This window comes from Mauremys mutica, chromosome 5, assembly GCF_020497125.1.
Source record: "Mauremys mutica isolate MM-2020 ecotype Southern chromosome 5, ASM2049712v1, whole genome shotgun sequence".
NCBI classification, from domain to species: domain Eukaryota; kingdom Metazoa; phylum Chordata; order Testudines; family Geoemydidae; genus Mauremys; species Mauremys mutica.
The window spans coordinates 92,866,144-92,893,952 of NC_059076.1; the positions used below are offsets into that span (position 1 = coordinate 92,866,144).

A 27,809-nucleotide genomic window follows, 5' to 3' on the forward strand; every position below is an offset into this window, starting at 1 on the left:
AATGCTGCTGGTATGTGTTGCTATTTATGCAGAATGAGCATCCTTGTTCATCCAAAACTATTATTATTATTACTGTCTACTCCTATCATCAATAAAAAAATCAGTTAAGCGGAAAAGGACAAGACATGAAAAAGAATTGCTTGAATTAAATAATATTCCTAAAGAAAGCCAAGTAAACAAGAGGACAAGAGCACATTATTAATCAGCTAGTATGGCAGGAGGTGACAGCACTGAAATTCACTGTTTCGTTCACGGTTGTCCACTACCCTAATCCTTTGGCTGAACATTTTTAACTATAGAACACTTATTTCCTAATGTCTAATCTAAATTTGCTGTTCCAAATTCTGCTGTGGTGTAACTGGCTTCAGTTGAGTTGTGCCTGCTTACCCCAGGGCTGAATTTGACTCTCCATCATCAGTTTGATGCCATTACTGTCATTAGATACCATGTCATACAGAACTATCAATCTAAAGGATAATCCAGCAGAACGCCTTAGACCCTTATGTCCACACTCTAACAACACGATAGATTTGATGGTGGTACCAGCTCAGTTTAAGAATACAAAAGCAGGGACTATCAACAATCTGAGAGAAGTTAAAATACATGTTGATTACACCTGAGGGAAAAGTCCTCAGATGTTTAATATACAAATGTGTTTCATATGCAGGAATAGATTTTATGGCAGTTTCCAAGTGCTCTATTAACACACCCCATGTTTAACCCACTTTATTCTGCCCACAGATCATTTCAGACAAAAATAGTTGATTAGTGTATTCAGTCTTCTGTTGTAGATTCAGTATGGGGAAGAACTGTGTATGGAACTGATATGAAGGCTTGAGGCAGACTTTTAATGAAATATGCAACATGCAAAAATACACCCAAATTAGTAAATTCCATGGATTTCATAAATTCCAGATGTCAGTATGTGATCACATTCCTGATGCACTTTTTTTTTTTTTTTTTTTTTTTTTTTTACTACCAGTACAAATAAAAGGTCATCCGGTTTCCGTTCTTATCGGGAAATACAACATTGCAACTTTTAATGTTCATGAGATCTATACATATCTGCCATATATTGCACTTGCCCTCTCCTGCACTTCTGGAGATGATGCTTCTGGAGAAGCTACTGTTTATCTTAACCATAATACACAGTACATGGCCTATCTGGAATTAATAGACCAACTCCTATACGAAAATTCCAGCCAAAAAAATGCATGTTCACCAAGATAGACAGGAAAGATGGGATTTTCAAAACCGGTCAGTGCTGGCCTAACTATAATCCTTCCTAAGGTCTCTCACAACTTGGTTACAAAACAATATGAGAATTTTTTCTTTCAGCTTCTTGTGCATCAATAGGTTCCCTTACCAGTCGGGATGTGAGAATCTTCCTACAAAATTTCCACCATTCTGTGTGTGTAATTTAGCCATGGAACATTTTCAGATTGCAGATCTGTGAACCACATGGCAGGATGCAGCCCCTTAAAACATGTTGCTGATGCGGTTTCATCTTGTCATCTGCACTCTCCAATTCCGCCCACAATCATATCATAAAGTGAGCATGAAGTGCTTCCCCCTCATTGGCATCTCAGTTAAATCTGGGGGCTTGCGGAGAATGGTGGGAGCACTTCCTGAATGTCAGGGACTCGTTATTTCTCCTTTTCACCCCCTCTTCACATATTTTTTTAAGTCCTGCTCCCTATGTCTTTTACACTTGCATTTTGATATCAGGTGGGAATTAACTGCTTAGAGCTGGATATTTCATGTGCCACAGAGAAAAGCTCCTTATACTATTGGTACAGAGACCTTGACTGGCAGCTGCCCATCAGACTATACATTTTATTTTATTTTTACTATAAAAGGTGCCAGAGGAACAGCCCTGGAGAGTGAATTCTTCTATTTCTTTACATGGACAGACAGCAAGGATAACAAGCTTCTTCATACTGAAAGAGAGGGCCATATCCAGGGATGAGAAAATGCCTCAGTTCAGCCTCCATCTCCATTCACTCCTCCGCTTCTCTGGTGAGATTGCTGAAGAGAGGTGCCATTTTTGGGCAATTCTAGGCCGATTTCTGCTCTCATGGGGCACAAGTATAAATCTGGTAAGTTACTGAACTCAGCAGAGCTGCTCCAGACGTAGACCTGTGAAATGGAGACTATTCACTTCAATCTGGATTGTGACAATTAACTCATTTAAAATCCAGCCTCCAAATGGTAACAGTCATTGGCATAAGATGCTAGTCTGTGATAGTGCCTACTAAGTGATAGACTCTGTAAGCCATATTCATGATTCAACCACCATTCCAGAGGATATGCTTCCATGCTGATAACACTCATTTAAAAAAATAAATAAATCATCCATTAATGAAATTTGTGACTGAACTCCTTGAGGGAGAATCATATGTCTCCTGCTCTGTATTACCCGCATTCTGCCATATATTTCATGTTTTAGCAGTCTCAGATGATGACCCAGTACATGTTGTTTGTTTCAAGAACACTTTCACTGCAGATTTGACAAAATACAAAGAAGGTACCAATGTGAGATTTCTAAAGAGAGCTACAGCACTTGATCCAGGGTTTAAGAATCTGAAGTGCCTATTGTGGCAAATCAGTGGCCATCTAGGAGATCATGGATGTCACTATGTCACACACTATGGCCATTCAAAAATCCACAGCAACAGCAGGGATAGAACTCAAATCCCGGTACTCAAAAACACTATTCCCTACCACTTCAGGGAAAGAAGAATGTCAATTAGCTATTAGCAGTGGAAGGCCTATGACACATAGCAGGGCAGTTCTGGTTATATCCAGCAGAGGGAAGTGGTGTTCAAACACATTAATCAGATCATTGCAATATAATTTCTCTCTCTCAGGTAGTCCCAACTCATTATGTTTATAGTATCTAAGCACCATCACTATATGTTATTTTCACAGGACAGGGTTCCCTCCCCTTGGATTTTTACTGCAAACAGTCCTCACATATACCAGTGGCAAATTCAACACGCAGTGTTTTATTTACAATGTGCTCTATAAATGTTTGTTCCCCATAACATAACTTCTCCCAAAGTCTTCATCTGCTACCAAGGCACAGGGCGAGGGCGAGCTCTCACCTCTCTGATATCTTGGGCTTCTTTGGCTTGAAGGCACAGTCTTCTACCCTGGGCTCTTCCTGCCTCTCTCTTTTAAGGGTAAATTCCAGCTGACTGAGCTGAATCACCCAGCTAATTATTTAATCACTGAGAACTTAAATTATTACCTCCTCAATTTACCCCAGGTGGGGATGCTTCCAAAGAGCACCGAGTGGTGAGTCAGCTTGGGCTACTCACACTCTGTCACTGTAATACATTGCGGGAACAAGAAAAAAGCAAAATTGTCAGTGTGACCTCAGTTTATTGAATTCCAGTCAACTGAAACTCCAGTAACCCAAAGCTGACTATGGTCACCTAGCATGGTATTGCACTCCAGATACCACAAGCCTATAAAGCAGGTAGAAGGTGGCTGGCTCACACAGCTAGAAGAGGAAGTACACACATTAAAGGAACAACACCAGTTAAGCCACATCCCCAAATTTTCCTAAAGGCTTTGGATAACCTTTAAGATCTTCAGTAAGTTACTGCATTGCTATCTAACTGATAGAATAGCAGAAATTCCATTTGGGGGGGAAAATCCCATCATACCAATAAAGTCAATGGGGTTCACTGGCATAAATGAGTGCAGAATATGGCCCATATGATGAAACTGCCTCATAAGAAAGATATATCTGATGAATGTATGTTCAGCATGTCAAGAAAAATACTTGTGCTACCCAGATTGCTGTAAGAACATGCAGTGCCATTTTCTAAGGTTAACCTTCCTGAATTTACTCATAAACAAGAATGCATTGAAGTAAACTGATGCTGATGAGTCAAAGAGAGACAAAAATTACTGTGGTGGACTGTTAACAACCCAATTCCGATAATTGTTTTATACACATAATTAAAGCCAGGGATGTAGTCAAATAATTCCCATAAGTATCCTCCATGGTTTGATCTGCAGTTAGCAGAGCAAATTTAATTAAGTGAATTTATTTCTGAATCTGAAATTCCTTGTGATACATTCACTTGAGAATCAACAGAATCCTCTCTCTGGCAAGAACTGCTTTTGATGATATTGACTCACACAACAGGAAATAGAAATAGAACATGTTTTGTAAAGTGTATAAAAATATCTTTCATAGTTTTCTTCACTTGTGTTTGTGTATTATTTGGTGCATAGATATCTCCATAATTGGGATGTTAGAAATGCTTAAGATGCTTTAGATAGGAGAGAGAGAGAGAGAGAAAGAGGCAGGCAGGCAGACAGAAAGACAATTATTTAGTATATTACGCTACCCAGAATTGTGCTGGGTATTTACAGGTCATCTATAATGGTATGAGAGCCTTGCCCTGAAGAGCTTCTAATTGAATTCCACATGAGACATGACAAAGAGACAACAAAACAGTAAAGCAGAGGTGGAAAGAGAAAAAGCAGTGTTCACAGAAATAAGTTTATGTGACTATGGCATTTGACATCATGGATTTATAATTTTAAAATATTTTAATAAAACTGCATAACTACTTCCAGATTACATTGGGTCTCTACACATAGAACTATAAATGTCTAATAAAATAAAAAGGCCATTGCTGACTCACTTCTTGTGGGCATCTCAGCAGAAGTGAATCGTAAGGCAGGAATTTCGGGAGGGAAGGAGAGGCTAATGGCCTGACAAACCTTTTGGGGAAGGCATTATGTGTGAAACAGTGTGGAAGCAGGGTGGAAGAGGTATACAGGAGACATTAAAGTATGGGGCTCAAGGCAGACATCTCTGATAGAGAAGAGTGGTCAATGGGTAGGATGAGGAGAGAGACAGGCAGATAAGTAGGGAGGGACAGTTCCACAGACCTTGAAGGCAAGGACAAGGAGCTTGAATTTGAGGCATTGAAGCAGGGATAGCCAAAGGAAAGACTGAAAGAGACAGTGACAGTTTTGCAGGGTCTTGAGGGGAGCCAGGTGAAGAGAAGAAAGGCCAGAGACAAAGAGGTTACAGTAATCAAGATAGGAGAGAGCTTTGCTGTCTGGAAAGAGAAAAATTTGGATCTCAGAAATATTATGGAATAAGCTTGGATGTGAGACATGAAGGAACGGTAGAAGTCAAAAATGGCCCCAGGTTTCAAGTCTGGGTGTCAGGGAGGATGGTGATGTGACAGAAAAAGGAGAGAGAAGAGGATTTCAGAGGAAAGTCAAGGAGCTAAGATAGGTAGGTAGATAGATGTATTTTTGAAGTATTTAGAATAATTTTCCATGAAAAATCTGTTTGTTTGATTGATTGATTGTTCATTTGTTAATAATTTTGTAACAATTCTGCAGTAGCACAGAACATAATGGTTATCAGCTGTATTGCCAACCATGGCCACAGAGATTCACAGTTGTCCTTGGACTTTCTGTTCCCAAATCCAAAGCTCCTACCAATGCCACTAAAGGAGAATTTTCCATTAACTTTAATAGTATTAGGGTTTATATGGTCTATGGTCCAGACACTATAGGGTGACATAATCAAGCACACTTGGGCATGTCTGAGCTTCTGTCCAGTACAGGGCAGTGGTACTTATATAGTTGCCAGGGCATTCTGATTTCTAGATGTTTTGCAAGACCTTTCTGGTTTTGTTTATATACCAGGTTAAGAATTCTATTAATACTGGATAGCATAGAATTGCTGTGGTCTGATCATTCCATTTAGCAACATAGAAAGTTCTTTCTATATAAACAGACTTTATCTACCACAGTTTGGCTCTTCACAGAGCTCACCCAATGAGTGCAGGTCAAGAGCTCTGATTCCCCACATGCATTAAATCAACATCTTATCTCTACAAAAGAAGAGGATCTCAAAGTTCTTACCAAGTACTAATCCATCTCTAGGAAACTCCCATCTTGAGTCATAGGGCAGTTGCATTGGATCCACATAAATGTACTCATGGCCATCAGGGCTGATAGACTCAATGACTCTCCATCTTATCTCATACCTTGGTTTCTGCCGTGCACAATAAATGAAACATAAATTGTCAGGCTCATGCCTGATTTAAGAATGGGTCAGATCACTAATTCAATTCAGTATAGAAATCACTTATTTTAAGTTACCTGTTTCCATATGATGACCAGGACAATCAGTGAAATAATCACAATCACTATTAACACTAGGACTGCTGCAGCCACAGTTAATTCTGATCGCAATGCTGTAGTAAAAGAAAAGGCCTCAGTTTAGATTTGCCTTCTGAATGCAGAGGGATGTGACAGAGGCCCAAGTTTGTAGGTGATAGTAAGACTCCCACCTCCTTTGCCATCAAAGTTCTTGTGCACTGCAGATGTGAAAAATGCAGTCTCCAGAGGCAGGGGGCATTAAGTCATTCACTGCCTATAATAACCCTGCCTTCCTATTTCAGAAACAACAATAGTGGTTGCCTGGAAGATACTTCCATGGCCATTAGTAACTAAAATGAAAAGATGGATCATGGAACCACATAATATGGGAAAGATGGATTCAGAATTAAGACCTGGAGAATGGCTCTTGCTCAAATATCTGGGGAAGAGCTGCCAAATCTGTTTTCATCATTATTTACTTTCAAAGAGCTGGTGTTTTACCTATTAGACATTCACACTGCATAATTATTTCCAGATTTGATTGGGTTTATTTGAGGGGGAATTTGAAATGGCTATTTAAATCTCTCAGGAGTGACAAAGTTAACTCACTAGGAGCCACAAGCTTCAGTTCCCGAGTAACGGCACCAAGAGTGTTCCTCGCCATGCACCGTACTACCAGGGTTTCTTCTACCTTTTGGAAGGTCACCTGGCTTTCCACCTGGTCCTTATCAACCCGATGAGCCTCCATGTGTATATCTGAGATGTTGTTAGTCAGAAGCATCCATGAGGTATCATTACTGCATCTGCAGAAATAGAATATCCATGAATATAGACATCAGATCTATGTATGGATGAGCAAGTGTAATCAAAATGAGGATCACCCTAAGCACCCTTTCCCTACTCCCTTTCTCTGGCAAGAATTATTTTAAGGACCAAAGATGTTTAAGTATGTACTCACTTCCTAACAACCCTCTGGCTCCCCTACTCCTAGAACCAACGAATTTCTGATCCCTACCAGCACTACCACCTTTGAAGCACCAGTAATGGAGCCCAGCAGGCCTGGCAGCCCACTGTTGCTTAGTCCAAACTTCGCATTGCTCCAGGGCTTTCTCATTACACCCCAGAATTCGTGGCTGGCCTCTGAAGCCCCAGTGCTCCACAAATCTCTTTGGGATAGAAGAGAGGGGGAAATCCCATACAGTAGTATGAAATGTGGGTATAACGACAACAGAAAGTATCTGAGGTTACCAGGGCTGCTGGGCCCCACCAGGCTTGTTGTCTCCTTGTGCGATTGTCTCCAGAGGAGGGGGAGAAGGAGTGACCCCGGAACTAGATCAACAAATGTGAGGGGATTAATTAGTTAACATTTCTAAAGCACTTTGAATGTAAAAAATATTATTATCTACAGTGGGCTCAGTTGCAGGAAGAAGGGTGGATGTGGGAGTGTGAAAGGGTAATGGGATAGGTGAGTCTGTTCAGGAGATGGCAGGAAAGTCTCAAAAGATATGTGGATAAGCATCTGACTTGCTCATCTGAACTTCCCTGAGGCTCACTCATCACTAATTAGGTACCACGTCTTAGAGAAACCTGTTAAACAGATACAGTGTATGTGTTCTACAGGACAAAATCAGTAGGAATGATATTAATCCCCACCCCATCCATATGCTGATGAAGCATAAACAACTTGTCATTTTGGCAAGACAAAGCAGAATCATAGTTTCCAGAGGGCTGATAAGGAATGTGTGTCATGAGCTTAAATTATGTTGGTCAAGGAAAAACATTCACATTTGGAGATAAAGGCACATCTGTTTTTCTTACTTTTTAATGTCCTTGCAAATCAGCCATTCCACGTCAGGGAAAGGCGTCCCTTTTGCCAAGCATTGGACCGTCTGTCCCCCTCCAGAGCCGTGGTGATCATCCACCAGCTCTAGAATTGAAGCTGAAACTAGAAGTGAATTAAAAAGAGCATGTTAGAATTTTCCCCACTTGAGTCGGGGTAGAATTACAAATGGAACAAGACAGACGTTTAAAATTGCTGTCATTTGCCTGGCCAGCAGCCTCAGGGAATCCAAGTCTGGGTCCTAAGCTTTTTGCTTGCTCTCCAGAGCCTGATTTTCCCCTGAAGGATATGACTAACTCAGACTGACTTTCATGAAAGTTACTTATATCCTGTGGGGGAGAACAGGGCCCAGGCTACTGCACAGTCACAGAAGGGGGTGCTGTGGAAGGGGTGTGCTTGGTCCTGGAACATAGAGAGAGCATGAGAGCCTCACACTGCTCCTGAGAGACACCAGCTGGGTGGCAATTTAGATGTCCCTGACTGGATGCAGTGGGAGCCTTATCCTTCACTACTCAGACTCATTTGCGAGCACAGGGAGAGTAAAGATGAAAAATACAGAGAAAACCAGAAGACTCCCCCTCCCACCCACCTCCCAGAACTCAGCCATTTAGCAATATCCCTATTACTATTACTTATTTGTAACATGGGAGCGCCTGCAGGAAGCAGCCAGAGCTTCGCCCCTCAGAAGCCAAGAGGACTTTTCATGTAGGGGAGGGAAGAGAGGGAGAAGCTGATATCATTTTCACAGGAGGAGGGAGAGAAAGCACCTAGCACCTCAGGGTGGCTCTGCTCCTTTCTCCCTTCCCTCCTTGTGAAAATTGGGTCAGGTTACTCTCTGCTCCTTCCCCCTTCCCCTCGACATCCATGCAACACCCAGCCTGGACAGAGGCAGAGGGTGGAGGGTGGGGTAAAAAACCTCTGGAGCTGTAAAAGGAAAAGAGGTGAGGCTTGGGGAACAGCAAGTGTTGGGTTGGGGGAGACAGAATTGATGTGGGAGCTGGATAAGGGGCAGAACTGATGTGGTGGCTGGGAGGTAATTAATTGCTGGGCTAACAGATGGGCAGATTTGGGACTGATGTAATTAGTTAGAATGTTGGGGTCTGGGGAGAAGCTGGAAGCTCCACACCATCAGGCAGCCAGTGAGAACTCCTGCGGAGGGGACCAAAGTCACCTCACTTTATGAATTTGGGAGAGTTGGCGACACTGTAACTGTCACACACACACTGGCATGGAAGGGCGAGTTCAAAAATCAAAAGATAGACAAAAAAAGCCACAAGTAAACTCAAGATTTTGGCAGATCTGACTCTTTATTTTGAACTTTTGGGACTGGCAATAATGGAAATATTGTTTCCACAATGTGCTTCTTCTGCACAGGATGATAAACTGTGTAAGTGTGGAGTGGCAAAAGGTGACCTGTTGATCCTAAAGGTCTTACCTGAGTGACCAGTCAGTACAATTGACATACCCGGTAGGAACTACTCTTGGAAAACACCAATCCAGCTCCAGCCAATCAGCTAGTATTGTACTAGCTAGTAAGCGACATGGCAGGGAAGCAGCCAAACTAATTTGCTGCTGAAATCATAACACTTAGCACTCTTCGTCTTCAAAGCAATCCCTTGTGAAGTAGCTTAATAAATGTCCTCCCCATTTTGCAGATGGAGTAACTCAGGCTAGGCAGGGAGATAAAACTACTCGCACAAGGCCACTGAAGAAGTCAAAGTCAGGATTAGAACACAACCATTCCTGGTTTCCAGGCCTTTCATTCTAGTATATCTGTAGGTTAGCAGGACACCTGGTGTTTAAACGGACTTAAGTCTTTGCTGTCTACAGCTACCTCTGCCCAGTCCAATAGGTTCTTGATATGCTTACCTTGTATTAGCAATGAGAAAGTATAGCTTTTAGTCTCTTCTCCATTTTCAGCAACCAAAGTATAATCTCCACTATCTTCTTCCTTGGCCCGAATCAGTTTTAATATACTTTGGACCCTATAGAAACAAGAGATTTTGTACACATTATTTTACAAAACATAAAAATAAATTAATCCAAATCATTAAAAAAAACCAAGCAATTTTAGTAGAAAATTTATATATTTAATGTAGGTATATGGTGGCTATAATGTATTGATACTTTGCATTTCTATAGTGCTCTTCTTGTCAGAGTGCTGTTGAAATGTTAATTAATTCTCTCATATGAGAAGCAAGCAAGCATTATTTTACTTGGCAGGGATTTGGAAAGGGCATTGATGTGATCAAAATGATGACCAAGAGATTATTTTGGGAGCAGCATTTTGGAAAGACTGGAGAGGGGCCAGGATAGTATCCAGAAGACAGGACTGTAGTAAGATTGGAGAAGGCTGCAGTAGTCAAGGTGGCAGATGATCACAAGTTGGACAAGTGAATTAGCTGATAGGATGAAAAATGAGGGAGTTTTTTTTATAAATTTGGCTGCTGCTGGAATAAAGTGTCTAGTTCTGGTACAAACAATTCAAGAGGGACATTGATCAATTGCAGAGGGTTCAGAGAAAAGCTTCAAGAATGATTAAAAGATTAGAAAACACATCTTATAGTGATTGAACTCTTTGAGTCTATCTATTGATCTTAACAAAGAGAAAGTTAAGGGGTGACTTTATGATAGTCTATAAATATCTACATGTGGAACAAATATTTAATAGCGGGCTCTTTAATCTAGCAGAGAAACGTATAACATGATCCAATGGTTGGAAGTTAAAGCTAGACAAATTCAGACAGGAAACGAGGTGTAAATGTTCAACAATGAGAGTAATTAGCCACTGGGACAATTTACCAAGGGTCATGGTGGATTCGCCATTATTGACAATTTTTAAATTAAGATTGGATGTTTTTCTAAAAGATCTGCTCTAGGAATTATTTTGGGGAAGTTCTATGGCTTGTGTTATACAGGAGGTCAGATGAGATGAACACAATGGTCCTTTCTGGATTTTGAATCTATGAATGTTGTGTAGGAAGCAGCAGTAGAATGCGGAGGGCAAGAGGAAGAATGAATCAAAGATGCTGCCCAGGTTATGTTTCTAGGTGACAGAAAAATGATAACATTGTCAACTGCAATGGAAAATGAAATAAGGGCACAATGTGTGAAGGAAAAATTATGAGCTTGGTTTGCTTTGATAAGCTTGAGTTGACTGCAAGCCATCCAAGCTGAGCTATCAGACACACAGTGAGAGATATGAGAATGAACCATATAGGAGAAGTATATCTGAGAATTGCCACCAGAGGGATGATAGTTAAAATTATTTACCTTGTCTCATTGATCTTGTTTGAACTGGTAACAATCTCTGTAAGATTCTCAGTCAGAGTCACATTGTCCTTCAGCCAGAACATTTTTGGAGCTGGGTACGCCTGCACATCCACTACAAAATTTTTGACCTCATGTAAATTGACAGCTTCCAAAGGGCTAAATTGGGGGTCCAGATGAATGAATCCTTTATCTGTAAATGATACAGATTCACATAAATAATGCTACTCACTTTATTTCAAACATGGTATTTGCCAGCATGCTAACAATTTTTGGACACTAGAATTGGACTGTACCATGAACTGTAATGACTACTCTCTTATTTTCTTTAACCTCCTTGGTTGCATGTCGGGCCGTACATTCATAATCCCCAGAATCTTTCACTGAAGCCTCAGGAATGGTCAAAGTGTAAACCAGCTTCTGGGATGGAACTTTAATATCATCAACTTTTATCACACCTTTTTCTTTCTGTGTTTTGGAGAGAGAAAAAAATCTTATTTAAACAACCCAGCTGCAGGAAATAAATACAGTATAAAAGAATTAAGATTCCATTTGAAGGAGAGCAATGAAAGAGTTACTGCTATGTGGTCCAAATTCCATATTAAAAAGGAATGGCTCAATCAGTTAGGGACAAATTTTCAGACATGGATGCAGCAGGTGTGCCCATAAGAATACACAATTTTGGAGCCAACTACCAAAGGGTCAGTAGGTTAAAAACTGCATATGTTGTGCATTTGGAGTAACGTACCATCTAAAAATTAGGTGGAGAGCCTAAAAGAGCATTTTAGTGCTAAAGCAAGCTAAGGGACTGTATCCTTTGACTCTGGTGATGATGCTGTTGATGTTGGTTCTGAATATTTTTTGATCAATTCCCACAAGGTGAGGTGAATTCTTAATACCTTTTTCCTGCCAGATCATGCCCATTTCCCAGTTCCTACATTCAGTGTGTGCTAATTCTGAGAATAATTCATTGTCAAGGGCAGGGGGTGAGGGCAGTGTTCAGTTGAGAATAAAAATGTTCCAAAGGGGAGACAGCACCTGCATATTGAGGGATGGGAACCAAAAATATGTTGGGGATTGTGTGAAACTAGAATGATTGCAGGAGACTGAGGTTATGAATTTGTAAAACTGAAAATAAAAAGAAACCTTCCTATATGAAGTAATTATTTTTCAGGCTCTTAAATTTTTTTAAATTAAAGCTGCATTTCTAGGTCACAATTATTCTGCAACTTTACAATACCCCACAATTATCAGACCTTTTTCACAGCAGCACAATTGCACTATACGTGGAGCACTGACTATAAATGGGATTTCACTGAAGAGAAACCGTCACTCTTCAGAACACACGTTATGAGAATTTAGGACTGATTCTCCTCTCACAACAAGTTTTCATTAGTGTAACTCCACTGACTTTAACTGAGTTACTCCTCATTTATACCAGTTTAACTGAGAAAAATCAGCCCGTCTGAGACTATGACTTGAAGAGAGTCATTTTTAGAGTCAGGTTCACTTCACCACCAGTGTTATATGCAGACATCTGGACACATTTCTAGAACATTCCATTTTTGTTCCACCAGGCTTTCTAGAGCACAAATTCACAGAGATTTTATTCCTTCAAACACTAGAGTCCCACTCCCTGATAACTTCTTATGCTCCCAGTCACCCCTCATCTCCCTTGAATGCTTTGCATACTTACTAATAATGAATTCTAACACTTGATACTGATTTTCTATAGTGATAACCTGAAAATAAAAGAAATGGTTCTGTTTTCTCTCTTCCTCTGTCCTCGTTCTAACAGTGAAGAGCTGACCCCTTCACACCCCCATATTCCTCACCAACTGATAACTACAATTATGCAGAAACAAAACGAGATATTTACCACTTTCCCTGGATAATTCCACTGTAAATTAACCACCTCGTTGTCAAAGACCACACAAGTTACAACAATCGTTTCGCCTGTTTTATATACAGTTTTAAGGGCCTCAATCTCAACTGGCAGCTCTGAAGTAGCTGAGGGAAAAAGAAAGAGAGTGCACCAAGTTTAAAAACCATGTGCAGTATATGAATGGTGGACTTCAAGGACTAGATTCCAATTTCATTTACGCAATTATGGCGTAAGCAAGAAGAGAATAAGGCTCAATATTTTTACTCTCCTTTAAAAACTGAAAAAGAGTACCTTTCAAAATGTAGATGAAAAACTGATCTGACTTGAACTCCACTTCTTCAACAGTTGTTTGGCACGTGTATGAGCCTGCAGGAAAATTTCCCAGAAAGCCTTGTTTGCTGTCATAATAGGCATATACGACCTTGGCTTCACTGTTAACTAAAGCTACTTGAGCATTAGGGTCACTTGTACGACAAGGGATAATGGTGGAATCACCATCTTCTACTAGGATGAATTGATCCTCTGGTAGTAGAGGCACGAAGGGCATATCTGGATCTGTAAAAAAGATAAGTATTTTTATATTATATCATTTTAAGGTGTCCCTAGTACAAGAATGGAGACATCGGCAGATAATTATGCACCTTGATAGAAATGAATATATTTTGTTTCTTTACTTTTCCAGCAATTTCCTTTATCATATGTAAAACCACAACTATGTTAAAGTCGACACACTCTCACCATAATGACATTTGCCATCTGATGAGACATGTAAGAAGACATCCCACTAGTCCAACTAGTAGCCAGGATCCTATGTAACAGAAATGTACCAAACTGGGAAGTTTAAGACCTCCAGGAAAAAGAGAAGTGTTATTATTTCCTTTAGATGTGGATCTAGTGGAGTTTTCCTACAATGCTATTCACAGGCAAAAGGCAAAAAGCCAGAAAACCACTAATGTTTAGGTGTGAAAATTGTTGCCCATTCCTGCAGGATAAAATAAAATTGAAGGGCTAAACTCTGCCTTTTGTTATGCAACCCCACTGACAACAATTTCCAGCAAAACCTTCAGGGTAGAATTTGGACCTAAAAGTCCCATTTTCCAGCTCAGGGGCCTTGATTTGTATTCTGGATCTACATTAACTGACACACAAAAAAAGGAGATTAGGCTGCTTAGAATAAATGTCCTGGTTTTCACTGGTGTAAACCACTGTGATAGAGCATGAATAGCCCAAGGACCTATCTACACTATCACTTTTGTTGGTATAACTTAATTTGCACAGGAGTGTGAAAAAATACCCCCCCCCCCCGCCCATGGAAGCACCGGTGTGGACAAGCTCTCCTGTCCACAGAAAGTGGCTACACGAGAGATCTTACAACAGCGCAGCTGCAATTGGTACAGCTGTGCCGCTGTACGCAGTCACCGTGGCCTAAGGCTGACTCACCACTCTATGCACTGTGTAAGAGTCCCCACATGGGGCAAATTGATGAGACAATAGATTAAGTGCCAGGTGATTAACCAGTTAACAAGGTGATTCAGCTTATCAACCGAGGACAGTGAAGAGAGAGACAGGAAGAGGATGGAAGGGCTAGAGAAGTCCATGATATCAGGGAGGTGAGAGCTCTCCTCCCTCACATCCTGTGTCTGGAGAGAAGGTAAAAGCCTTAAGCTATGGGGAACAAGCATTTGTATAGCACATTGTAAATAAAGCACATGATGTTGAACTTGCCACAAGTGTGTGTGATTGTAGAGAGGAATCCAGGGTGAGGGAACCCCAGTCTCCCCATTATAGTCACCCATCACTTCCTTCTTTTATTCTAATTCCTTTTCAGCTGTAATCTTAGGGCTAGTCTACACTTACCTGCCGGGTCGACGCGGTGAGTTCGACTTCTCGGAGTTCGAACTATTGCGTCTAATCTAGACGCGATAGTTCGAACTCCCCGAGTGCTCCGGTCGACTCCGGTACTCCACCACTGCAAATGGCGGTGGCGGAGTCGACCTTGGAGCCGCGGACTTCGATCCTGCGGCATCTGGACAGGTAAGTAGTTCGAACTAGGGTACTTCGAGTTCAGCTACGTGAATGAGTTCAGCTACGCTATTCACGTAGCTGAACTTGGTACCCTAGTTCGACCCCCGCCCTTAGTGTAGACCTGCCCTTAGAGCCCCTGTAATCAACGGTAAGAGTTCCTGAAACATTCATTTTATAAAAACTACTTTTTAATGTTCCTCTCCCTCCCTCGCTTCTGCCCCCCCCCAAATAAAAAGTATTAGAAACCAAAGACATTGGATTGGTTTTCAGCTAAATTAGTTAGATTGTTATTTTAAAATATTTCTAGCTACATATCTGATTCTATGTATTTCTATGTGTCCATCACCATGTTACCTAGGTGTCATTAACTATAGTTGTTCCACGTGGTTTCTCAAATTATGAGGCACAACCATAAAAAAGCAAACAAATCCCCAATATTTTTTAAAATCAACACAATGTACCCCAGTTCCAATAGCCATCCGATCCAAATTCGGTTTAAAATCTAATTGCAAAACATACCCAACCTTAAAACAGCGGCTCTGAAAATGATCATAATCTGCCATTTCTAAACACACAAATAACTGCTGCAAACCTAAGAGCTTGTGAGCCAAGGTTCATCATCAATTTTAATAATGGGAGTATAAACCCCTCCAACAATGGGATTTATAACACACTGGCAGGCTCCTTGTAACAACAATCCAAACACAGCACTATAGAACTCATATCCACTCAACTCGGTACATTTGCTTTCCAAATGTAATGAAAAACAGAAAGAGGCTTCACCTAGGTTTTTTTTCCTGCTTGTATGGCTATTACATCCTTATGTAACAGTCATAAAGCATCCTGGTTTTAAGAAAGAAATTTGCTTTCCCCCACAGCCCTCATAATTTATTGTAGGGAAAGGAATTGCTTTGCACAAAACAAAAGATAAAAAAAGTTCATGGTGGAAACAAATTTTCCTGACCATTTTAAAATTAGGTGAAAAAAGATTAACTTTTGCAACAGTGTCAGCTGGCTCTTTAGTGAGGGGGAAAAGCTACAAGATGCCTATGCCTTGCAGATCTGGTAGGCTCAGGTCTAGGGGACTGTGACAGAATGTACGCCTGTGTCCACACCCTACCCACTGTTGTAATAATCTTTGTACAAAGTATGCCTTGCTAGGTATCAACTGAAAACTCCTTTGCTAGTCAATATTCTCCTGATAAAATATGTGTGACAACACTGTAGGTGAAGTTATAAGATTCCACTGTATGGTGATCTTAACACATGTTCCAAACTGAGGTCGGCAAACTTGTCTGTCTCAAACAAAGGAATGTGCGCTCTGCTTACTTTGCATTTAAGCAATAAAGAAAGTCATCAAGCAGGAAGGGTAGACAAAGAAACCTCAAACAGGTAAGAAAAAGCAGCAGGGAACATCCTTCTCCATAGATTTTTTGTCTCCAGAATCTCAGCTGGAAAGGCTTTCCAGGAGGGGGACTAACACTATAAAAAGAGACAAACACCCCAAAGGAATCCCTGCTCTTTCTTTCTGTTCATTGCTTAACTACACCAGAAGGGACACAGGAAGCAGCCATTGAACTGGTGAAGAGGTTCAGGCCTAAGAAGTTGGGTCAGTAAGACTTCTGAGAGCATGTGGTGAGAAAAACTTTGCTTTGAATTTAACATAGTTTAAGTTAGGCACCAGTTGCATCTATAACCATTTCTGACTTGCATTCACTTAAAATCTCTCTCTTTGTAGTTAATAAACTTGTTTTAGCTAACCCAGTGTGTTTAAATTGATGTGTCTGTGAAATTCCATTTGAGGTCACAAGGTAAGACGAGACTTGGAGGGGAGGAATCGGGGGGTGATGAGGCTGGGGGGGAGGAATCTGAGGGTGACAAGGCTCGGGGGGGAGAAATTGGGGGTGACGAGGCTCAGGGGGAGGAATCTGGGGGCTGCATGGCAAACCGGGGGAAGGTAGCGCTCAGGCAAAGGACGCTCGGCTCTTCAGCTGCACAGAGCCGAGGTGTCTCCCAGCAGCAGCCGCCGCCGCTGCACGGGAATCAGACTGCAGCTTGGGGAGGGGAGGAATCAGGGGGTGACGAGGCTCGGGGGGCGGGGGGGGAGAGGCATGGGATCCCGGGGGGCAGTGAGTGGCCTGTCTGTATGTTCTAAATAATAGCTGTTGTTCCCCTAGCGAAATCCTCTGCTCTAAATTTCCTTTCTATTTTTGCCTCATTTTTTCCAGTTTATAGTTCTGTTTTTAAAGCCTATATTATCTATCCTATCTCTCTGTTTCAGATAGGATTAAATATGTAACTTATTTTACTTAGAAAAATAGCTGGAGAGATAATGGTAAGACTATATCACCCAGCATTCTAAAGAGGATCTGTCCATTACACTTTGTGAATAGGAAAAACAAAACTTGTCTTTGAATTTTATTAACCAATGTAAGTGCTTTTAACACATCAGGAAGAAAGGCAATGACTTTAAGACCTGTTTGTATAATAATGGAAATACTATGGTTTCTCACTGGCTAACTGTTAAAACATTAATTCTTTAGTTTACAGCCACTGGCAGTAGCTATATAATCCCCTACCCCACGATGGTGTTCTGTAACATTTGCCATGGCTACTGTCTAAATTCTTGCCAAGCTTTTCATCATATCCACAGAACAGAGATTAAATTAATGTAACTGCTAGCTTCAATTAATACTAGTGCTTGTAAAAACTGCTTCATCAAAGCACTTGGTTCAATTTTTCAATAAATATCAGAATCCAATAAAGACTATTAAATCCAATAAAGACTATTATTGCCTACATACGTATTATATTTGGAGACGCAGTCAGCTATTATTCAACAGTGAAGTTCTAGGGGCGCTTGTACTTACCGGGTGGCGCTCTAAGTCTTTAGCAGCACTTCAGCAGCGGGTCCTTCACTCGCTCCGGGTCTTCACTGAAGGACCTGCCACCAAAGTGCTGCTGAAGACCCAGAGAGAATGAATGACCTGCCGCCGAAGTGCCACCGAAGACCCGGTAGGGAACCAGTTGTTAAGATTTTGGCAGCTCATCACTGAGCAAAGCAGTGTAAAGGTCACCACAGGTTAGAGGGCAGGGGTGACACAGCTACTCATCAGTTTGGATTGTACCCTGGTACATCACAGGAACATAAAAAAAAAACCTTCTTGAAGGAGTCTTCTGATATCTGTCATCATCTTCCTTGTCCTCGAGCTACTAGTGAACTATTGCACTATCCAGCAGCATCATTTTTGTAGTGGGCTGCTTAAAGCTGACTTGATACTAAGGTATAAAGGCCACAGGCTCTGCCCAAGCTTCAATAACTGTCTGAAGGACAAGTGTTGGTGCTGCAAGTTTTTCATGGTAAATGTAGAGGGAAATCATGGAAGAGTCATGCTAACCTTGCACGTTATGGTCTATAGAAAACCCAAATGCCATTGCAAAAGAGACTTCAAAGTTTTAGGGCACTTCACAAAATCTCTGATACTGCCTCTTTCCCCTTACATAATCTTTTTGTAGTCCAGGCACCTTTTTTTTTTCCTTCACAAACATGTTAAAGTTTTACAGGGTGACTTGCAACCTCTTTTCTTTCCCCTTGTTTTCCTGTACTGCTATTGCAGGCTAACCCTCAGAATGCTCACTGCCAGTCTACCAGTCTGGTACTTTGTGTCCCTGCAGTGCTGTCTCTAATCCCCTGTTTCCCAGTAGAGCCCCAGGCAGTCATGTATAATGCTTTACAAAGGCTCTCAATAAAGTTTGTAAAGCCATTTATCTTCACATCTACCCACTTGCTCCCCCATCCACCCACTCACCCTCCCCCGCCCACACCAAAATCCCCAGATGTCAAATGTTATAGTCTCTTCCTGTTTAAAGACGTTGGCGCTCATGGATTCATGTGACAGTCAGTCATGACTCAGCCAGTGACTCCTATTAAAGCCATGACAAATGGGTTTAATAGACTTTTGACTCCAACCTCAGAGAATTGGCAGACAGAAGGACATTCTGTGACATCCCTACCTCCACCCCTAGAGTGTGTGGGGGAGGAGGGGGCAAGGTGGGCACTTCTAAAAGGGAATGGGAAGATTACCGGATGGGGTGATGTTTCCTGAGATCCCTGTTGGGTGGTGTTCTTATTATTAATAATATAATACCTAACTCGATAGATTCAAAGTGCTTTATGAAGGAGGTCAGTATCATTATCCCATTTTACAGATGGGGGAAACTGAGACACTGGAGGGACGTGGCTTGCCCAGGGTCACCCAGAGGGCAAGAGGCAGAGCTGGGAACAAAACCCAGATCTCCTGGGTCACAGTCGTGTGCTCTATCCACTAGACTATACTGCCTCATTGGTTTTTCCATTGTCATTTCTTTGGGTCCAATAGATTTTTCCACTGTGCATGAGAGGAAGTTTAGGGGCAGGAAAGGCAGGTCTTGCTGTGAAAATTGTGGCAAATGATGCATGAAAACACCACATTATTTGCCAGACTGGCCCTCACTGCCATTTCTTGTTTCCACCTCTCTTGTGACAGGCGTTCCAATACAGCTGCATCTTACTAATCACCTTTGATTCCTACACCCTGTAAATATGTGAGCATCCTCCTGCACTGCAGCTCAAGTTTTCTATCAACTAATACATTTCCACACTTCAGATATTTGAAAGTAGCAATATATAGCCTCTGAGCTATCAGGTCAAATCCAATTTAGGTCAATAGAGACCAAAAGCCATTACCATCCATTGACTATATCAGGGGTCTCAAACTCAAATGACCCCGAGGGCCGCATGAGGACTAGTGCATTGGCCCGAGGGCCGCATCACTGACACGCCCCCTTGCTGCCCCTGGCCCCACCCCCAATCCACCCCTTCCATGAGGCCCCGCCCCTGCCCTGTCTCTTCTCCACCTCCTCCCCTAAGCGCGCGCAGTTTTAATAAATATATACAGTCAGTAATGCACCTCACTCAAAGGACAAAACACGCACTTAGATTTACTGCCTAAGGCTCTGGGAGGGAGTTTGGGTGGGGGAGGGGGTCTGGATGCAGGCTCTGTGCTCGATGCAGGCTCCAGGCTGCGGCAGGGGGTGGGGGTGCAGGCTTTGGGACGGAGTTTGGGGATAGGAGGGAGTGCAGGGGTGAGGGCTGTGGGGCTGAGGGCGAGGGGTACATGATGCAGGAGGGGGCTCAGGGCTAGGGAAGAGGGTTGGGCTGTGGGGTGAGGGCTGTGGATGAGGGGTTCATGATGCGAGGGGGCTCAGGGCTAGGGAAGAGGTTTGGGCTGTGGGGTGAGGGCTGTGGATGAGGGGTTCATGATGTGAGGGGGCTCAGGGCTAGGGAAGAGGTTTGGAGTGTGGGGTGAGGGCTGTGGATGAGGGGTTCATGATGTGGGGGCGCTCAGGGCTGGGGCAGAGGATTAGGGTGCGGGGGGATGAGGGGTTCATGATGTGGGGGCGCTCAGGGCTGGGGCAGAGGATTAGGGTGTGGGGGGATGAGGGCTCTGGCTGGGGCTGAGGATTAGGGTGCAGGGGGATGAGGGGTTCATGATGTGGGGGTGCTCAGGGCTGGGGCTGAGGATTAGGGTGCGGGGGGAATGAGGGCTCTGGCTGGGGCTGAGGGTTTGGGGTTGGAGAGGCTCAGGGTAAGGGAAGCCTGCCTTGCCAGTACTGGCGGAGGGCAGGCACTAGGACCCTGCACCCTAATCCTCAGCCCCAGCCAGAGCCCTCATCCCCCCACACCCTAATCCTCTGCCCCAGCCCTGAGCGCCCCCACATCATGAACCCCTCATCCCCCCGCACCCTAATCCTCTGCCCCAGCCCTGAGCGCCCCCACATCATGAACCCCTCATCCCCCCGCACCCTAATCCTCTGCCCCAGCCCTGAGCACTTCCCTTCCCCCCCCCCCCCAGCCCGGCCCCGGCGGGTCCCGCTTCCCTTCCCCCGGCCCGGCCCCGGCGGGTCCCGCTTTCCCCCCCCCCTTACCCGAGCGCGTCTCCGGCGGTCCCGCTCAGAGCCGCGTGGGGAGGGGGCGGGGCTGTGAGCTCCACGCCGAGCGCAGCGCTCAGCCCAGAGCTCCCAGCCCCGCCCCCTCCCCACGCGGCTCTGAGCGGGGCGGGGCTCAGGCGCTCGGACGGAGACTCGGCGCTCTATGCGCCGAGGCTCCAGGAGAGGGGTGGAGGCGGGAGCCTCCGCTTTTCTCTTGAGGGCCCCTGCGGAGCTCCCCTGGGGAGCTCCGCGGGCCGCAGGGAAGAGCTCCGCGGGCCGCATGCGGCCCGCGGGCCGCATGTTTGAGACCCCTGGACTATATAGTGGTATTCATGAAGTTAGTTGGTCTCAGTACAGGTCCCAAAGAACACATTACACAAGCCACCACCAAATAGTTGGCATTAGTGTTCCCCTGGTTGGAAGCCTTATCAAAGAAGCCAATGGGCATGGAGACAACTATGTGCAGTGTGCACCCATAGAGCTGGTCTCCATGTCTGAGTCGAGGTATTCACTGGGAGAGCACTGCCTTTTTCCTGCGCTTTGTGGAGAGAAAGCTTCAGCCTCCAAGGCTGTCAGTTCACTACCTTTCATGAGAACTAATTCATACCAAACAAAATTAATGTGAAGAGGAGCATGCCCAGCCCAGATCAAGAGGTTGCTCTCCATTTAAATGCTTAATAGGGTCCTTGATATTCCTACACAGCAACCCAGGTAAACCTTTCCACTGTAACACAGCATAACCCACTCACCAGGCACATAGATGTAGATATCCTTCCCCTCCACCTCCCCATCTTCCTCTTGAGTATGATTGTAGTAACAAGTGTATAATCCGGTATGAGCCGCTGAGGCATTCCCCACTTCCAGCAAAGTCACAAAGAGACCGCTGTTGTTCTCTTCGTTTCTAATGTCTACTCTGTGGCTTCCTTCAGCCATTGGGTATTGCCAGGTCACTTCGCTGTCTCCAGAGCATTTCAGAGTAAACGAGGCATTCAGCTGCATGACCATTTCATCTCTATTTGGAAGAACAGTCGGCAATGGAAGCTGGCAAAAAGTTAGCCATGGTCCTGTCAAAGGAAATGAATAAGTAACCAGTTACTAAGCAGAACATGCTCACCACATAGATGTGAGAAAGGATGAATGATTTATCTATAAAACAGCCATGTTTATGGACAAACCAGACACACTAATCTCCCTGTAAATGTGCCCTTTTGAAAGCAGCCACCGCATTTCCCTATGGAGGGCAAAATAATTCCTCTTTGAACCTCTCAGACAAAATGCTGTTCATTTCAGTTCAGCCCGACTTGCATTGAGAAATGAAAGACAAAGAGTTGAAATTAGCGATGGCTCTCAACCAAAACCCCAGATCCAAACAGCCCCAGACTCTGGGAGCATTTCGTGCTAGATCAACACCTGTATCTGAACATTACAGCTGACCTCTATTTGTGCAATGGGCTACAGAAGTAGCCTGGATCCAAACTTTGGTTATGTCTCCACTGCAAAAAAAACCTGCAGCAGCAAGTCTCAGAGCTTGGCTCTACAAATTTGGACTGCACTATGGTGCTAAAAATAGCCATGCAGACATTCCAGCTGGGGTTTTTAAGCCCACCTCGAAGCCCAAGCTCCAGCTCAAGCCAGAATGTCTATGTGGCTATATTTAGTGCCATACTGTCAGTCTTGCAAGCCCAAGTCTGTAGATCCAGGGGCGGCTCTAGGCATTTTGCCGCCCCAAGCACGGCAGGCAGGTTGCCTTCGGCAGCTTGCCTGCGGAGGGTCTGCTGGTCCTGCAGCTTCGGAGGACCCTCCACAGGCAAGCCGCCGAAGGCAGCCTGCCTGCCGCCCTCGCGGCAACCAGCAGATCGCCTACCGTGGCTTGCCGCCCCAAGCATGCGCTTGGTGTGCTGGAGCCTGGAGCCGCCCCTGTGTAGACCCAAGCTCTGAGACTCACTACTGTGAGTTTGGGGCTTGAGGGGGGAGCGGTTGCAGTGTAGACATACCCTAAGTGGCTCAGGCCCACCTCTAGTTGAAATGTAAGGAAGACCAATGATCAAATAGAACCATAACTCATTGATATTGTAATGGAGTGCTTTTAATGTGCAATCTCGATTTACAAGGCCAGGTTCTCTAGTTTGGGCAAGTTGTACTTCGGCTGGCCAAGGGCTGGCTCAGTCCCCACCCTAAGTGAGAATCCCACCCAGCACCACAGCCCCCGAGACCCCAGAGAAATCATCTGGGAGGTAGATAAACGGTTTGTATGCCAGGGAACCAGCACAAAGTGGGTTTAGTGGAGCCAAGGATTGGGCCCATCATGGTCTCTGTTCTGCTTCTCAAGCCATTGCAAGTATTTTACCTGTATTAGCTAGTAATGCTGGCCTTTTCTATATTTGGCACTTTGAGGCAAAGCCTGCCCTGCCCCCCCATTTCCTTCTGCTGATACAGAAGGCCTGCTCGCCAAAGCAGTTATGTGCCACAGAGTAGGAGGATGCCGGGATCCCACCCAGGCAGCCTGCACTCTGCTGCACATCATGGAGCTCTGCTCCCATGTGCTGCTGAAGAAACTCTGGCGGGAGAGATGTGGCATGGCTTGTGCATTAGCAGTGACACAGATCCACTGGCCAAACTTCTTCCCTCTGGAGAGGGAGAAGCAGCTGCACAGGTTACTATAGCCCTGAGGCTGCAATAGTAGCTGCACAGTGGATTCCATTCCCCTCCACCAGGGAATTCCCTTGTATCATATCCATTTCATTGGGCTGCTCACGGGCACCAAGCTGGGATCCTTAATCAGTAACAAAAGACAGACTGTCCATAAAAGTATGAATATTTTCAGTAGATTTAATCACAGGCTTGGGACTGTCTTCCTGGCAACTTTTATTATAATTAATGTCAGAAAAAAAGAATTTACAGCCACTTGACTGATCATCTGTGCTGTGATTCATGATCACTGATCACACTGAAAACAGATCTATCTGAAACATTGACTGTAGAGCATTGATTTAAGCCCAGACTTACAAAGGAGAACGAATGAAGTGACATGGGGTATTTAGGAATGTTACCTGTCAGGAGACATCCCAGGAGCAGGAATGTCCTTGGGGAAGTACCCATCACTGCGGACAACTGAAACAGAAAAATAGAAAAGCAGGAAAAAGTAAACTTAGTGAAAAGATTGATAAAGGCAATGAGCTATTTGCAGGGCTTCTGACTCCATCGCCAGCTTAGGAGTACATACTGCATACAGAGCTCTCTCTGGGAAAGGTTAAGGACACTTTGGGCCAAATTCTGCACCTTCTGCCCACAATCCCTACAGCAGCTTGCAGAACTGGGCCCATAATTGCATTGCTCTATGCATGGAGTAATTCCATAGAAGTGAGTGAGGTTGCAATGGAATTACATCAGTGTAACTGATGGTAAGATCTGGCCTTTGGACTGTTTACAAAATGGGATGGTAGCAATTCTGAGAGAAGTGGATATTCACCCACAAAAGCTCATGCTCCAATACGTCTGTTAGTCTACAAGGTGCCACAGGACTCTTTGCTGCTTTTACAGATCCAGACTAACACGGCTACCCCTCTGATACCTGAGAGAAAGTATATTTAAAACCACTTTCTATACTACAAAGTACCATCATCTGCTAAAGTTCTATTTTACCACTGTATCTACCTTTTAGTTTGTTCAAGAAATGCATTTGTTTAATTTAATACAAATTCCCTTGATCAAGAGACCTTCTATTTAAAACACATGCTGAAGTTCTCTAGTAAAACACAAGAGGGAGCACAAGACTGCAGTTGTATTTCTACAGTACCTCTTTTTCCCAAGCAGCATGAAGAATAATGGATTATTTGGAGTTTTCTGGCCTTCTAAGCTATACAGAGCAAATTGCCATAAGACAGCAGGCAGTGTCCAAGGGGTAATTGCAACAAATAACTGTATATCTACATGCCACGTAATATAATTTCAATTTATGGTAATCAAACTATCCAAATTTCCCAAGACAAATCCTGCAGTCCCTACTCAGTTTTGCTGTTGATTTCAATAGGGACAGTAACATCAGTATATACTGAACAAGGACAATACAAATGGGCTACTAAAGTGGAACACAGGCCTCTCAGATATGAATTAAATGTTGACAGCAAGCCATGCTAGCCACCAGTTCTTCAAGATGCTGGACAGCCTCTACTCCCACCACAAGGACACAATAGGACTTGAGCAGTGTGGTGGCAACAAACTATCAGCTAAAGGAACATATGCAACAGCTTCAGAAATTCAACAGACAGCATTCCATCAAAGACAAGCCATTCAGCCTGATTTTGCAATTAACAATAATGGCCATGTGTTTATGTATCTGCCTCCCACTGATAACAGACTCTGGGACATCAAAGAAGTCCTCTGGTTTCAGCCTCTTTTCTCACTTTTATCACATTTATATCCTGTATTTCTTTAGATAAGTAACCCACTGTACATCTTTAAAGAATTCCCATACTCTGCCTTATTGATTTGACTGCTAATAGCTCACGTTCCCCAAGACAGTGTTACCCATACTGTCTGCCAGGTTTCCTTTTGCCTTTACAGATAGAAGGATCTCTTACCACAATATATTGCTTTTATGGACTATTCATTGAAAACAATGTAGTCTATACAGAAATAATCTGGATCTGATTCTCCTCTTACCCTGATGCAAATCTGGAGTAACTTCACTTGAAGTCAATGAAGTGATGCTGGTATAAAATCAGTATAAGTACATGGAGAATCAGGCCTATAATACCCAGTGTAACTATGGGTGATGACACTGTGCTGTGACATAGTCAAACAGCTTAGCTATCATGCAAGCCAATGGGAGCTAAGGGGCCTGAATCCAATGCAGCAATGTAGGGATTTACTAAATGTTCGTTGACAGACTGGTTGTTCTTTGAGATCTGACATATTAACCTATGGGACAAGGTCCAGAGGAACCTACAGCAACTGAGAAAGAGAGAATAGGGATACACATATAATTCTTCATCGTGATTCCAGTTTGAATGGAATTGCACATTGTGATGCATCTAAAGAACAATGCCATGCCAATGGGTTCTTGCATATGCTTCTTTTGCCTGTTTGCCTAACTCGGTGCCAATACTTTAGGCAAACTATTGGTGGGAGTAAGTATATTTAGCTCCAGCCGCTAAGTGGGCAAAAAAAAATTGTCTCATCCCAGGCAAGAGAAAGAGTTAGTTCATCCCAGCCCTTCATGCTCTTTATTTTAACAATTTTTGTTTAGTCAGCTTCAGTAAACACCCCAGGTTCAGTTCAGAATACCCCACGAACCTAATCCTTATCTGATGTAAATTGAGTCAATAGAGCTACACTAGCTAAGGATCTGGGCCAAGGTCATAAACACATGTGCAGTGTATGCATACTTATGGTGTGATTCTTCATTCCTTGTACACCCTAGGACACCCACTGATTATAATGGGAATAAGGAGGCATGCAAAGAATGTTAGTTTGGGCTCAAATTTCCACATTAGTCTGCCAATATATATAAAGCAGAGTGTATAGAGTAAATCAGTAATTGTGTTTATTTAGATTTTTTTAAGTGATCTAGATTAAATGTTAGTATTTCAATTACTTATTTAGATAACACTAAATCATGAAAGGAATATAATCAAAATCTTTGTTTATAAGAACCTGGTCTGGCAAATGGTTGCTATCAAGTACAATGCTTACCACCATGAGTAGTTCCATTGACTGTGGTGTGTAATTAAAAACAAAATTTGGAAAAACCAGAATGTTGTGAACCTTGATGGAAAAATCCATATAGAAAATAATGTGAGACCCAGTCAGTCATTCTGCACATGCTAGAGGGAAAGCACCAGCACTATAGGGAGGAAAGAGTGATATTAATCTTTCATACTGTCATAAATTAGGCAAAGACCTTCACCGGGAAAGTAGAATTGTATATCCATTGTTAAATTACAGAAAATAGCCTCAATTCCCATTGGGTACCAGTCACCTGCATTTAATCCAATTGGCCACATGATGGCAGTGTTGATGCACACTAATGCAGCCAAACTGCATTTCTTTGGCAGAAAGGAGCGTCAGTCTCAAAGGTGGTACATGGAATTTGAACGACTCCGAGTCTCCATGGATCAACTTGAAACTGTCATTTTATACAGAAATTATTTTAACTTCATATGAGCAATAGTCTTGGTAAAAAGACTTGATCCTGCAACATTTACTCACACCTGCAGTACTAGTGGAGACTGTTGCAGAAGCAGGTCGAAATACTATTATCTCTTCAGGTTTTGGAAACATAATGATGAGATTATCTTAATTTGGGAATGAGCTTGATGCTTTTAGTGCAGGTTCTCCCTAAAACTGGCTTCTCTGGGGAAGCTCTGAGCTTTTCCAGGAAAGGTTGGATCAAGGTAAGAAAAAGGAAAACATTGGATGAAAATGGTGTGCTTTACTAGGTTGATGTAAATATGTGGACACTGCCCCCTGTAAATTTTCTTGGTCATTGGCTCCTTTCCTTATAAGACTCCCCAAAAGCAAGACCCTCTGTACAGTGAACAATAGCAAGTTCTGAAGATTTCCGTGCGTGCTAAGAGGAAAGGACCACACAAACCAAAACCAAAAACGCTTCTGTGACTGTCCACTTAAAAGACATTAGCAAAGTGCAATTTAAAATTAAATATTTTT

General features: G+C 43.2%; 1 protein-coding gene across 1 annotated transcript in view; it reads right to left on the reverse strand.

Moving 5' to 3' along the window:
• The window catches only part of PDGFRA (platelet derived growth factor receptor alpha), a 48,514-nt gene that overhangs the window by 14,688 nt on the left and 6,017 nt on the right, over positions 1-27,809 (reverse strand). Inside the window, exons 2-12 of the mRNA XM_045018141.1 lie at positions 24,191-24,251; positions 21,890-22,204; positions 13,437-13,700; positions 13,140-13,270; positions 11,557-11,728; positions 11,264-11,453; positions 9,860-9,975; positions 7,969-8,095; positions 6,760-6,953; positions 6,151-6,245; positions 5,911-6,043 (exon numbers count right to left, since the gene is read on the reverse strand). Of these exons, the coding sequence (XP_044874076.1) occupies positions 5,911-6,043; positions 6,151-6,245; positions 6,760-6,953; positions 7,969-8,095; positions 9,860-9,975; positions 11,264-11,453; positions 11,557-11,728; positions 13,140-13,270; positions 13,437-13,700; positions 21,890-22,204; positions 24,191-24,239 (1,786 nt within the window). The 5' untranslated portion in view covers positions 24,240-24,251. The remainder of the gene's footprint in view (positions 1-5,910; positions 6,044-6,150; positions 6,246-6,759; positions 6,954-7,968; positions 8,096-9,859; positions 9,976-11,263; positions 11,454-11,556; positions 11,729-13,139; positions 13,271-13,436; positions 13,701-21,889; positions 22,205-24,190; positions 24,252-27,809) is intronic.